At 66.0% G+C, this 13,511-nt stretch overlaps 2 protein-coding genes across 4 annotated transcripts; both read right to left on the minus strand.

Moving 5' to 3' along the window:
• Positions 1-18: 18 nt before the first annotated feature.
• LOC138825312 (insulin-like growth factor-binding protein complex acid labile subunit) lies at positions 19-2,823 on the minus strand. The gene is made up of 2 exons (XM_070019711.1): positions 2,676-2,823; positions 19-2,009 (listed from the first exon to the last, which is right to left on the minus strand). Exons 1-2 carry the CDS (start codon positions 2,689-2,691, stop codon positions 220-222), a joined length of 1,806 nt encoding a protein of 601 aa, XP_069875812.1. The 5' UTR covers positions 2,692-2,823; the 3' UTR covers positions 19-219.
• Positions 2,824-5,980: 3,157 nt separating this feature from the next.
• LOC138825422 (hydroxyacylglutathione hydrolase, mitochondrial) lies at positions 5,981-13,405 on the minus strand. 3 transcript variants are annotated; one of them, XM_070019965.1, is made up of 9 exons: positions 13,301-13,405; positions 11,491-11,666; positions 10,978-11,042; positions 9,139-9,256; positions 8,546-8,654; positions 7,339-7,442; positions 6,936-7,037; positions 6,421-6,495; positions 5,981-6,247 (listed from the first exon to the last, which is right to left on the minus strand). In XM_070019965.1, exons 1-9 carry the CDS (start codon positions 13,374-13,376, stop codon positions 6,074-6,076), a joined length of 999 nt encoding a protein of 332 aa, XP_069876066.1. In that variant the 5' UTR covers positions 13,377-13,405; the 3' UTR covers positions 5,981-6,073. The 3 variants fall into 3 exon arrangements, with proteins under 3 accessions (XP_069876066.1, XP_069876064.1, XP_069876065.1); XM_070019963.1 differs by having other exon boundaries at positions 6,416-6,495; positions 13,301-13,404; XM_070019964.1 differs by lacking the exon at positions 13,301-13,405 and adding an exon at positions 13,215-13,294 and having other exon boundaries at positions 6,416-6,495.
• Positions 13,406-13,511: the final 106 nt, after the last annotated feature.

A 13,511-nucleotide genomic window follows, 5' to 3' on the forward strand; every position in this document is an offset into this window, starting at 1 on the left:
CCAGGTGACCCCCCTCAGTGTGGCTGGCTGTCACATGCCGTGGTTCTTGTACGCTTTAATGTTTCCCCGCGGAGCCCCCACCCTCTGGCCAAGCTCTGGGCAGCTGCCCACGCCCTGCCCTGTGCCCACACCGTGTCCCCTGCCCACTGCTGAGCCCAGCTGCCATGCTGCCGGGACCGTCTGTCCCGTGAGTGAGGAGCTCGTGCTTCTGGGGATGGGTCAGCAGTGTGCGAAGTGCTCCCGGGGGACGTCCCGCAGGTCCAGGCCCGCCACGCCCGCGGGGCCGGCGCAGGTGATGTTGTTGTGGGTGTACGCGGGCTGGCAGTCGTCCCCCTCGCACCTGGCCTGCACGGAGCGGGGCACCACGCCCGGCTTGCTCAGGGCGAGGTCCCGCAGCGCCCTGAGGGGGCAGCCGCACTCCCAGGGGTTGCCCTCCAGCCAGAGGCGCTCCAGGCCGCGCGGCTGCGGCACGAACGTGTGCAGGGAGTTGTTCCTCAGGCTGAGGTAGCTCAGGCGCCCCAGCGGGGAGAGGGCGCCCTCGGCCAGCGCCTCCAGGCGGTTGTGCGAGAGATCCAGCCAGAAGGCCCGCTGCAGGGGGCTCAGGAGGCCCGGGGCCAGCGAGGCCAGCCGGTTGTGGGAGAGCAGCAGGTACTCCAGCTGGCCGAGGCCCTGGAAGAGGCGAGGGGGCAGGTGCGTGAGCTGGTTGGACGTGAGGTCCAGCTCCAGGAGCTCTGGCAGCGCGGCCAGGCTCTGCTCGTGGATGCTGGAGATGCCATTGTCCCTGAGGAAGAGCCGGCGCAGCCCGCGCAGGCCTGAGAAGGTGTGCTGGCGGACGCGGCCCAGGCAGCTGCTCTCCAGGTGCAGGCTGTGCAGCCGGCCCAGGCCCCGGAACACCTGCTCTGGGAGGCCACGCAGACAGTTGCCCGAGAGGTTCATGACGGCCACGTTGACCAGGCCCAGGAACGCGCCCACCTTCACCTCCTGGATCTGGTTGTCGTTGAGCGCCAGCACCTCCAGCTGCCCCAGGCCCTCAAACGTCTTCTCCGCCAGGTGGCGGATGCGGTTGTGGCCGAGCCGCAGCTCCTCCAGGAAGTGCAGGTCCTGGAAGGTGCGGGGCTGGAGGCCGGCGATGGCGTTGTGCGCCAGGCGCAGGACGTGCAGGCCCAGCAGGCCCGGGAAGGCGTCCTCCAGCGGGCCGGCCAGCCGGTTGTGGGAGAGGTCCAGCCAGCGCAGGGCCTTCAGGCCCAGGAAGGCCCCGGGGGCCACGGCGGCGATGAGGTTGCGGTCCAGGTAGAGCTTCTGGAGCCGCGGGAGCTGCACGAAGACGTTGGCCTTGACACTGCGCAGCGCGTTCCTGCTCAGGTCCAGCTCGCGCAGCTCGGCCAGGCCGCAGAAGAGCGCCGGCTGCAGGTAGGCCAGCCTGTTACCCGCCAGCACCAGCTCGTGCAGGTTGCCCAGGCCCTGGAACACGGCGTCGGGCAGCACCACCAGGCTGTTCCAGCCCAGGTGCAGGTCCCAGAGCTGGGCCAGGCCCCGGAAGAGGCCCTCGTCCAGCCGGGCCAGGAGGTTGTTGCCGAGGCTGAGGGAGGCCAGGCTGGGCGTGTGTGCGAACACCCCGGCGGCCAGGGTCCGCAGCCGGTTCCTCTCCAGGTGCAGGTGGTACAGGCTGCGCAGGCCCAGCAGCGCCTGCGGCTCCAGGCGGCTCAGCTGGCTGCCCTGCAGGTTGAGGAAGTCCAGGCCGGACAGGTTCCGGAAGGCCGCGGGGGGGATGGAGGACAGGTTGTTGCCGTCCAGCCACAGGGCCTTGGCGCTCTCCGGGATGCCGTCGGGCAGCCGGGTGAGGTTCCTGGCGCTGCAGAAGACGCTGAGCTCGCCCGTGTAGTCGTCCAGGCCGCAGGCGCAGGCGGCCGGGCACCGCGGGTCCTCCGGGGCGCCCGGCTCTGCCCCCTCCAGGCCACAGGGGCCCAGCGCCGCCCAGGAGAGCAGCAGGGCCAGGAGGGCCTCCAGTCCTGTGGGGAGAGGCTCGGTGAGGGGCGCCGTGGCCTTCGGGGTGCTCGCAGGAAGGCCTGGCGCCCTAATTAGGTTGCAGGCGGTGGCCGAGGCCGGCCGGGCCCGGGGCGCAGAGGCTGGCTGCCCCTTCCCGCCCCACGGAGCCACCCTGCGGCAGACGCGGGGGGCCAGGCACCGGGGGGCCCGGGCCCTGCCTGTGAGGCTCGGGGGCCGAGTGTCGTCTCCAGTATGCACGCCAGCCATGCCGGGCTGCCACAGCAGCCTGGGAAATCGGGGGACCAAGCCGGCAGCCAAGAGCTAGTCATTTCCAGAACATTCTAGCATTAACCCAGCGTTGCTTATTATGGCAGCCAGTGAGCCAGATACCCCGCCCCTTAAGGCTGTAGGTTACTGCAGAGCGGGACACAGGCAGCGACCCAGCGACCCAGCCAGCAGCGCCCTCCACCTGTGCTGGGTGCGGGGCAGCCAGGGCCTCAGCCAGACTCCAGCCGCCATTCTTCACTGGCCACTCAGCTAGCAGGGGTCTCAAGCCTGGCACGGTGGGCTTGTCCCCAGTGCCCAGTGCAGCCCGCGGTGCCCCCCTTGCAGTGTGGTCCTGAGGAACATCTAAGTCCTGCCCTGTGCCAGCCCAGTGCCCGCCACCCACGGCCACCCAGCGCCCTCACCTCTCCGCAGCGCCATCTCCCGTGCAGCGCGGACCGCAGCCAGCCGTGGGTGCTGGCGTCTGCAGGCCGGTGTCTCCTGCCCTCTGAGTTCCCCTCCGCTGGGACAGCCTGCTGGCCAGCCCTCCCCGACCCGGCTCCTTAACCCCTTCCTGCTGGCTGGCTGCAAGTCCCTTAGGTGATGATTGTGCAGGGGAGGTGGGAGGGGCCCAGGCTGGGCGGGGCGCAGCTCCGGGGCGCTCAGAGGTCCCCTGGAGTGTCTGGTGAGGGGGTCCTAGTGGCCACAGGCAGCCTGGGGTTGGGGAGATCTCCCCACTGAACCCCACATGTCAGAAAGCAGTGTCGGGCTAACTGGCCTGCATTGCCAATGCCGCCCACCTGTCTGCCCGCTGCCACTCTGATTCCCACTGCCCCTCCCATCTGCCAGTGACCCTGTACCCCCAAAGCCCTGCCCATCTGCCTGGCAGGCTGCCCAAGCTGGGGTTCCCAGCAGCCTGCCTGGGCCCCGGGGCGGCTGCCCCCCCCCCCCCAGCCTCTTCTAGGAACACCTGGCAGCGCCTCTGCACCTCATATTTGCCTTTCCTGGGCCAGTCCCAGGAGAGGCGGGAAGGCCGCGGGTCGTGCCCCCCTGCTGCCGTCTGAGGCCACGGCGGCGCAGGCCTGGCGCTGGCTGGAGGGCCGGAAAAGGGGGCCCTGGCGCCCCTCGGCCTTCGCCGAACCACACTTCTGCCTCCTGCAGGGCTGAGTGGGTGCAGTGTGGGCCCCCCCCATCGCCCTGGAGCCTTCTCTGGCCCTGCCCTTTGGTCCTGGCCGGGTCTGTGGGGACGTGCGCGGGCGGGCATCGGAGGGACACGGGGAAGAATCGTGTCTGAAGACGGGCAGTCTCTGGGGTCCGGTGGACTCGAGCCCAATGCAGGGGAGGCAGAGGAGGAGGTAGGTCGGGGGATATTTTCCAGGTCACTCCTCAGCCTCTTCTGAGAAATTATAGATCTGGAGGGAGAAAGTCCACGCCCGGAGCCCACAGAGCAGTTTACACAGCGGAAAGTGCCGCCTCAGCAGGCCGCGGGCCAGCAGCCCGGCCTCTTCTTGGAACGGGGGGGGGGGGGGGGGGGAGGGAACCCATGCCGCTCACCTGCAGGAGGGTAGGGCTGGGCAGCTGTGTTAGACTGGCATCAGGCCCGAAGCTTGCCCAGCGCCCTGCTGCCCCTCGGTTCCCTGGCAGTGCCTTCCTGCTGAGCTAGGTTGGCCTGGGCTGGGCCGGCCGCATTCTGGGCACCCACAACAGAGGGTGCACCAGCCCAGATCGGCCTCATCCTCGCCCCACCTGTGGCTGGTCGCGTGGCTCTTCCCACAGGCCTTTTCCATCAGTGCCACCGTGGGCCGGGACCGCGGCGTGGCCTGTGTGCACGTGTGCGTCTGCGGGGCAGGCCACATTCGGGGGGTGTGCACCCACGCTCCTGTGTTACGGCTGTTTTGCCTGTTGGGGCCTCCTCGTTTCTTACCCCATCTCTGGGGACGCAGCCCATCACAGGCTGGTTGAGTATGGATCTGATTCCTATTTTTATTTATTTTTTTTTTGTCAGTCATGGGGCCTGAACTCTGGGTCTGGGCGCCATCCCTCAGCTCTTCAGTTCAAGCTAGCGCTCTACCACTTGAGCCACAGCGCCACTTCAGGCTTTTTCTGCTTATGTGGCACTGAGGAATCGAACCCAGGGCCCCATGCATGCGAGGCAAGCGCTCTACCACTGAGCCACCTTCCCAGCCTCTGATTCCTACTTTTAAAGGGCTGGGTACTGTGACTCGTACCTGTAGTCCCTAGTGAAAAGCAGGAGGTATGAGACCAGTCTGGACAACAGTAAGAATGCACCTCAGAGAACACGGTGGCTGTAACGGGAGCCATGAGAGAGGCACGGCTAGGGGTCCCGGCGCCCCAGGCAGAAAGCATGAGGCTGACGGAGGGGTGCAGACATGTGTGCCAGTACCCCAGTCTTGAACTCGGGGCTTTGCGTGCACTCGGCTTTTTTCTCATAGCTGGTCAGGGCCAGCTGCTTGGTTCATTGGGTGGTCACAGGCTGGCTTTGGACCACGGTCCTCATGCTAGCTACGTGGCTGGCGTGGACAAGCATGAGCCTGCAGCACCCCGTTTGCTGGCTCTTTTAAGACTTTTGCTAAACCTCTACCAAGGCAGCTGTGCTGCTTCCCTGCTGGCCTGTGTCTCTGTCCGGGCTGGGGTGGGTTTGTGTGAGCGTGGCGGGTGAGGGGCCACACAGCCCTCCTGCGGTGCGCAAGCCGGGGTCCCAGCAGGTGCTGGGCCTGGGCGCCCTGCGTCCGGAGCAAAGCTTCCCCTCGGGGTGGCCTTGTCCTGGAGGGGCCACCGCGGCGGTGACTGTTCCAGCCACAGCCCGTGCGCCTCTGCCTGTTGGCGCACCTGCCGGTGTGCACACGGTCCTGGCGGGAACGCGAGGCCCCTTTGTGCCTAGGGCCGATTCTCCCAAGTGGAACTGCTGTTGGCCACTGTTCCTGCTGGGTCGTAAACCTCTTCTACACTGAGACGGTGCCCAGCCGAGTTCAAGCCCCACAACCGACCAAAAAAGCCCTCTTCTAATGTGAACATGGCCCTGCTCCTCCCCGCACGCACACACGGCGGGGTTTCTACTTTGTAGCGTGGTGCTTATCTATTCTGAGGGGCGGACATCTGTCATTGCTGAAGCAGTGTGTATAAGTCTTTGCCAACTTCGTCCATATTCTTTTTGTTGGTGGTGGTCGTGGGGCCTGAACTCTGGGCCTGGGCGCTGTCCCTAAGCTCTTCAGCTCAAGGCTAGCACTCTACCACTTGAGCAACAGCGCCACTTCCGGCTTTTTCTGCTTATGTGGTGCTGAGGAATTGAACCCAGGGCCTCATGCATGCAAGGCAAGCACTCTACCACTGAGCCACCTTCCCAGCCCTGTCCATATTCTTATAAGTGACTTAGGAAGCTGTAACGCACTGGAGACTGTGTTACAGATGACTTTCCCAAGTCCGTGGCTTGCTTGTTTGGGCTTTTGTCTGGCAGTGCTTCTGTTTGAGTTCAGTGCCTTCTTCGGGGGGAGGCTGGTGCTCTCCCACTCGAGCCAGCCCCCAGCCCTAAATAGTGCCTTTGAAAGTGACTGTCTCTCAGGAGTGAAGCCAGTGCACGGCTGTCTCCTGTGAGGCCAGTGATCCGGGTGTCACGTGTGAGCCCTGCTGAGCCCAGGTGGTGGGGGAGCTCACCAACCCCGGGGAGACGTGTGTGGAGGGCGGCAGATGATGCAGAGTCTGGAAGCAGAGGTTATGGGAATAAATACTTTAAATTTTTTCTCTGATAAATACGCATTAGAGTGCGTGTGATCGCACACGCTCCAGCTCTGAAGTTAATTTCAATTTAAAATGAATACTGGGTTTCCGGGGGGATCCGCGGGACAGTGGGTGCCCAGCCCCCGCCCCGCCGGGCGGCCCTCAGTCCCGGGGCACCTTGAACTGGTCCTTCTCCCTGCGGAGGGCCTTCATGGTGGTCACGGGGTCTGTCTCCCCCACGTGCTGCTGCACCGTCTTCTCCCTGCCGGCATGGGAGAGGGACGGCTCGGCTCTATGCACAGCCTCGCACCCTGCGGGCGCCCAGGGAAGGAGGGAGCCCGGCCAGGCGGCCAAGTCGGACACTGCCCATGGGGAGGAGCGACCCGAGCGTGGGGTGCGGCCCTTCCCCCGGCCCGGGCCCCCCCCCCACCTGACTCTCATGAAGGGATTGTAGGTGAACTCCTCCGCGAGGGTGGACGGCACCGTGGGCTCCCCGATTGCATACTTCTCCTGCAGGGGAGGACAGCGTCACTCGGGGCCTAGGCCCCGCCGCGCCCCGCCCGCCCGTCCTGGCACCATCCTAACTGGGGGGCTGTGTGGAGGGCGGGGACGGCCGGGGACCCAGGGTTGAGAACGCACAGCCACGCAAAAGCCTCTGGTCTCACAGAAGCTGAGGACCGGCGGGGTGGAGGGAGCCGCCCAGATGCTGGCTCGGAGCAAGGAAAGCGGTCTAACGGGACGACAGGAGGGGTGCGACGTGAGTGGGTGTGTGAAGCTGGGAGGCGGCTGTGCGTGTGCGTGTGTGTGCGTGTGCAATGCCGCACCGGCCCCGCTGACGCACCGCACCCTGTCGGGGGCAGGGCCAGAGCCTGCAGCCGGGTTACAAACATGGAGTCTGAACCCCGAGTCAGGCGCCGTGCCTGGCCCCGTGGGACCGCGTGCCCACTCGCCTTGGCCCAAGCCAGCTTCTCCTGGACAGCCGCGTTGCTGGGCTCCACGTGGCGCGCGAACTTGAGGTTGTTGATGGTGTACTCGTGGCCACAGTAGACTTTCTAGGGAAAGCGGACAGAGCGCTCTCCTCCCCGCCCGGCCCCCAGCGGACGCGTGGCTCGTGGACGCCAGCGGCCACCCTGGGCTGGCCACCCGCACACGCCAAACGCCAAGGCAGGGCTTCCGGGGCTGCCGCCCACCGCGCACCCAGCTCAGTGAGGCCGCACAGGCGCGGGCTCCATTCCCCAGCAGCGGCCCAGGGCGGGGGGGGGGGGGGGGGGAGGGGGGGGGCGGCTGAGGGGCGCGGGGCAGGGCGGAGGGGGGCCGGGCAGGAGGCGGGGCCGGGCAGGAGGCGGGGCCTACCGTGTCTGGAGGCAGCCGGCCCAGGACTTCCAGCAGCGCCTTACACATCTCGTCGGCGGTCCCTTCGTAGAACTTCCCGCAGCCAGCCACAAACAGGGTGTCACCTGGAGCACGGGTGGCCGTGAGGCGCGGCGCCAGCCCGCAAGGCCTTGGAGGAGCCCGACTGGCCTCCTGCCCCCGGGGGTGCAGCTGCAGCGCCCCGGCCTGTTACCCGGATGCCCGTGGCCTCCCCACCCCGCCCTCCCAGCCCCCACGTTATGCCCCCAGACTCAAGTGGCAGCAAAGCCACCGAAGCGGCTCAGGCGCACCCACCCCACGGTCCCTGGGCCCCACGCATCCTCCACTGCCGGAGCACATCTCCAGGACTTCGCTGCCTGGCCCAGCCTTGAACCTCAGTCCTCCGATCTCACCAGAGACCCTCGCCTCTCAGTCACCAACAAAAAGCCAGACGTGGAGACATGGCTCACATGGTAGATACCAGCCATGAGTGAAAAAGCCAGGGGAGAACCTGCAAGGCCCTAAGTTCGAGCCCCAGTACTTGCTCTAAAACAATAGTAATGGCATCGTGGGTGCCTGCTCCCGTGCCCCACCTGCGGGCCTGGCCACCGCCTCTGCCCGGCCTCCCACAGGCACCCCGTCTCGGAGTCCACAGGCATTACCCCCTCTGCAGCTGCCAGACACCCGGCCCTCCCTCCCCCCACCCCCACCCCCCGCCGCAGCCTCCCTCAGCAAGCGCCCCCTGCCTCTCAGCACCCGAGCAGCACGGCTCATCACCGGGGGCTTCACGCAGCCCCGACACCCCTCATGGAGCCAGCCCTGAGCCGGGAGCCGCCGCAGCCGCGCCTCATCACCCAGGGCCACACGGGTGACCAGCGCCAGCCACGTGGGACACCCTGGGGCGCCAGGGCGGGCCAGAGGCCTGGCCCAGGCCAGAGTTGAAGAAGTGGGAACTCTGTGGTGGAGATGTTCAGAATAAATGCAGGAGCACGCACTGGCGCTCACACCTGTGGGCCTAGCTCCTTAGCAGGCTGAGATCCCAGAATCACAGTTTAAAGCCCATCAGGAAAACAAAAGTCTGGGGTACGCTGATCTCCAGTTGTCTACCAAAGAAAGCACAAATGGAAGTCTGGCTCAAGTGGTAGAGCGCCAGCTTGAGGAGAAACACTAAGCAAGGACCCCGGGACGGGCAAGCGGGGCGCTCACTCACCAGTGAACACCGCAGGGGGCCCCGCCACCCCCGGCTTGCTCACGAAGTAACAGATGTGCCCCGAGGTGTGACACGGCGTGGCCAGGCATTTGACGTGGAGAGACCCCACCTGGGACAAACGCGGGTGTGAGTGCCGGCTCCACCCCAGCCCCACCCCACCCCCACCCGTGGGCACCCGGGCCCCGCCCCCGCCCCTGGAGACAGGGCCGCCCCAGGCCACTCTGCTTGCTTTTGGCCAAAGCTCAGGAGCTCATGTTTTCTCCTTCAAAATTGGGCCAAATGAATGGCCAGCACCCAGCAGCTCTTACCAGAGTCCACCCCCCCGTTCTCGCACCTTCCCCCTCGGCAGGCAGCCAGCCCGCCCCACCCCTGGGCTGGGTGCTGCAAAGGCAGCCCCCACTGCACCCCAAGACACCGGCCCCGTCCCCGGCGCCCACCCCTCGGAGCCGTCATGTTAGTCGGCTTTCTTGGGCCTCTCCCCAGAGGACTGTCGGGGTCACCCTGAGAACCCCTCCCTCGAGTGGAAGCTGGGGGCTGTGGTTCTCCGGGCCCCGTTCCAGGCAGGGCCGGCGGGGCGCCCTGCGGCCCCTCACCTGCAGCGTGGTCAGGTGTGTGACCTTGTGCGTCAGAGCTCCGATCCGGTCGTCGCCGCCGTACACCTTCAGCCCAGGCTCCATCTTGACCAGCTTCTCGTTCCCGCCAGCATGGTCCCTGCAAGTCAGATGGGCAAAGGGGCCGACCCCTGCATTCATCCTCCAGTACTAGCGGGGTTTCTGGTGTGTCCTTCAGCCCCATGCCTGGTGCCACAGCGAGGTCCCCGCGCCCGCCATGCCCACCGCACCCGCTGAGCCCGCCACAGCCACCATGCCCGCCGCGCCCGCTGAGCCCTCCACGCCTGCCGCTGCTCTCAGTCTCCACTCAGCCCAGGCAGGCTTTTTTTTTTTCAGTCCTGGGGCTTGAACTCAGGGCCTGGGCACTGTCCCTGAGCTTCTTTTGCTCGAAGCCAGCACTCTACCACTTGAGCCATAGTGCCACTTTTGGCTTTTTCTGTGTATGTGGTACTGAGAAATTGAACCCAGGCCTTCATGCATGCTAGGCAAGCACTCGACCACTGAGCCGCCTTCCCAGCCCCCAGGCTGGCTTTGAACTGTGACAGGGCCGGGTAAGTTCCAGGTGGGTGGGGGCCCTCCCTCACTCCTCCAGTGGCCACTGTTCTGCTCCAGGCTGCGGCACCCGTCCTGGAAGCCCCATCAGGGCTCCAGGTTTCCCTAGGGACCCTGTGATCTGAGCCCCAGGGAAGGGACCAGGAGAGGCCTGGAGTGCAGCCAAGGCCTAAGGCCTCTCCCCAGCAAGAGATGACACAAGACAAAGAGGAATCATACAAAATGCTGACACTGATAAAGAACCCTGGAGCCTGCCCTGGTTTGTGACATAAACATGACAGGGTGCTGAACCCGTGTGCGTGCACGCAGCCGTGTCGGAAGGAGCCTCAGCGGCCCCTGCGGGTGTGACAGTGCCCGCCAGTGCCCAGCGCTGAGCAGGCATCGGGGAGGGCCGGGACCTGCGGCCACAACAGGCAGCCTCTAAGCCCGACCCAGACCAAGGCAGGGGACACCAGCCTCCCGCCCCGGTGCGGCTGTGGCTTGGAGTCTGGGCCTGACCCCTGCACAGCTGACCAGCACCCAAGTGGCTTTGCTAATGACAGCTGCGGCTCCAGGAGTTCCTGAGCAGAGATGCCTAGGGAGAATGGGGGGGGGGGAGGCAGCCTGGGGGCCTTGTGTGGTCTAAAACTAAGAGGCAAACAGGTATTTCTACTGTACAAGAACTTCAGGCGCATCAAAAATCCAAAAAGAATCCTTTTGGGGCTGGGAGGTGACTCAGTGGTAGAGTGCTTGCCTAGCAGTAATGAAGCCCTGGGTTCCATTCCTCAGTACCACACACACAGAAACAGCCAGAAGTGGTGCTGTGGCTCAAGTGAACGCTAGCCTTGAGCACGGGAAGCTCAGGGACAGCGCCCAGGCCCTGAGTTCAAGCCCCAGGATTGGCAAAAACAAAAAAGTCCCTGAGCACTGTCCCTGGGCTTTTTGCTCAGGGCTAGAGGTCTGCCACTTAACCACAGTTCTGCTTCTGGCCTTTCAGTAGTTAACTGGAGAACAAAAATTAAAAATATCTCTTGAAACATAGCTACTTTGAAAAAAACTCATGGCGGCCATTGTTCTGTTCATCAGCCCACGATCTAGACAAAAGTCTCCGGGTCCTCTTGTGGCCAGAAAGGCGGCCCTGCACTCTGCCACCAGTCCCACCACGCGGGCAGTGCCAGGCACGGTGCCCCAGTGGCCCCAGGGCAGGAGGACAGATTCCTGTGGGGGAGGGGAGGGCTGCCCGTGTCCAGGGCACCCGGCCCCTCCAGGGCCGGCCCGGCCCGCACTTACCAGTGGTGGTGGGTGGTGAGCACTGTGGTCAGCTTCACCCCGTGCTTCTTCACCGTTTCTACAACCTGCAACCACACGGTGCGACAGGTGCGGTCATACCCCTCTCCCCTGCCAGAGACCAGTGCCCAGCCCGGTCCTGCCCCGCGGGGGCAGCCCTCAGCTCCCCTCAGACCTCTCCAAGCCATTCTGACTCCAAGGTTTGTCTGTCTGTCTGTCTCTCCCTCCCCCTTTCTCTCCCCACTCCTCTCTCTCTCTCTTACACACACACAGGCAGTGCCAGGCTCCATGGCCTCAACACTGCAAGGCTTAGCGTGCCGCACGTGAGCTGCTGCCACGGGGGCCTGCTGGCCCCGCCCTCCCTACACTTCTCGGGGTGCTAGATGCTGAGTTCTTCCCAAGTCAAAAGGACTGATCCCCCCGGGCTTCTGCCAAGCTGTGGGGTCATGGCACTGGGTCCCAGGGATGAGGGTGGGCAGGGTGTCGGGCTCAGGCACCGTGCAGACAGCCACGTACCTTCTGGGGCTGCACGGGGTCCACAATGGCAGCCTCCCGCGTGGCCTCGTCGATGAGCAGGTACATGTAGTTGTCGGTCAGGGCGGGCAGCAGCTCCACCTTCATGGCGCCCTGCTCCACAGTCAGACCCTTCCTCAAATCCGGGTGATAGCAGAAGACTCCCAGCAGGGCCGGGCCTGAAGGTGCGGGGTGCAGCCTCAGGTCGCAGACCTCAGACCAGCTCCCCATGTGCACACGAGGCTCGGCGCTCCGGGTTTCCTAATTTCCTCTGACAGAAGAACCACATCCATGAGAAAAGTGCAGCAAACGACTCATGCCGGCACGGTCTCAGAGGTGGGGTTCTCGTCTCCCTGAGCTGGGGGCAGAGCCGGGGGCTTTGCGCAAGTCGGTGTGTGCTTCAGCGGAGCCATGCTCCCAGCTCAGAATGAGGATGCTTTCCTCTCAAGGCTCTGAAGGACAGACCTGCCGGCCCGGGGTGGGTGCAGGCCTGCCTGCCCCGCGGCGCGGCGGGTAGCGGGCAGCCTCTGTGCCCGGCCTGTTTCACAACGCCTCTGACGAAACGGCATTTGCTACTGAATGACAGACATCCGAGAGTGGATAACGCACCTCGCAGCCCCGACAGGCTGCGCAGGCCTCAAGTATGACGGATGCAGAAAGGCCAGCGGTGAGCCCCAGGCCTCCCCAGAGCCCAGCCGGCGGTGAGCACCAGTGCACAGACACCAAGGTACTCAGAGCCACGAGACGATTCCATCTAAAATGCTTGAGGCCCCAACAGCACGGTTCAGTGTTCCTGTCCAAGGGGTGGACGACCCCGCAGGGGACAGGAGAAATGCCTCGGGCCCACCTTCATCCGCCACAGCCAGCAAAGCCTGCACTGCGCGGGCGCAGACCGCCGCAGCGGCTCCAACCCAGGGCCTGGAAGCCGGCTGCACAAACCTTACCACCTGAGTTCCCAGGTCTCTTTTTCGACACATCTCCTGTCCTGGGTTTTCCAGATCCTTCTAATGCTCAACAAAACCTCTTGGTCGAATGCAGTTTCTGCCATACTCTGCATCCCCTCCGGCCCCCCTCACCCGCGGGGGATGAGGACCTGGGGGGGGGGGCCCTTCATGAAGTGTCCTTGGACGCCAGGCACCCTTGGGAGGACCGAGGCTGGAGACCGGACAACGTAAATAACGTCCACGAGACCCCACCGCAACCGGCCGCCAGGCTCACAGGTGCACAGCGAGGCATAAACGGGGCACATCCGGGGCCCGGCACCGGCTCCAGCCCGCAGAGCCCCCGCCTGGCGCCCCTGAAGCCCAAGTTCGAGTCCCAGCACCGACTTAACGTGTATTTCCTAGAAACGCCGCTTCCTCGCCGCGAGGACCCCTCCGGTGACCCCCCCCCCCCGTGCCCGGGAGGGCGGAGGTCCCCGAGGAGGGCACTGGCCCGGGCCGCGGGGGGGGCGCCGCGTCGGGGCCCAGGTCGGACGGGCGGCCCGACGTCAGAGCCCCGGCCGCGGGCTGGCGGGACGGGGAGCGGCGAGGAGGCCCCGCTCGTCCCCGGCCCGACCCGGGAGCCCCCACGCACTGGGCGCCGGCCGCGGCCACGTTAGCTCGGGCTGGACGGGGCGGAGGGTCCGAGATGGAGAGCCTGGCTGGGCCGCCGCCGCCCTCCCGCCCCTCCGCCCGCGGCCCCGCGTCGGCGCTGCCCTCCCGGCCGGCCCGCGGGCGTCCAGGCACCTGAGCCGAGGGACGACGCCGGCGCGCCCAACCGACGCCCTGCCCGTCGGCGCCGAGCCGCGCCCGTCCGCGCCCGGCGCACCTACCCAGGCCGCGGCGCGCGCAGGACAGTCCCAGCGCCGCGAGTCTCCGGCAGCAGAGCGGCCCGCGGCCCAGCACCATGACCCGCCGGGCAGCACTGCCCGGGCGCAGAACCGCAACACCGGCGTCGGGGGCCGGAACACCGCGTCGGCGGCCGCAGCCAATCAGCGCCCGCCGCGCCCCGCCCCGCCCCGCCCCCGACAAGCCCGGGCCCGC

Source organism: Dipodomys merriami, unplaced genomic scaffold (genome assembly GCF_024711535.1).
Source record: "Dipodomys merriami isolate MVZ:Mamm:240054 unplaced genomic scaffold, mDipMer1.0.p SCAF_137, whole genome shotgun sequence".
Taxonomy (NCBI): domain Eukaryota; kingdom Metazoa; phylum Chordata; class Mammalia; order Rodentia; family Heteromyidae; genus Dipodomys; species Dipodomys merriami.

Bases quoted from the DNA above. Each gene is read 5' to 3' on its own strand.
- LOC138825422 (XM_070019965.1), bottom strand. From the start codon at position 13,376: ATGGTGCTGGGCCGCGGGCCGCTCTGCTGCCGGAGACTCGCGGCGCTG. The intron at 11,667-13,300 runs GTAGGTGCGCCG...CCGCACCTTCAG, and splicing joins CTGCGCGCGCCGCGGCCTGG to GCCCGGCCCTGCTGGGAGTC. The intron at 6,248-6,420 runs GTCAGGTGGGGG...CCATGCCGGCAG, and splicing joins CCTACAATCCCTTCATGAGA to GGAGAAGACGGTGCAGCAGC.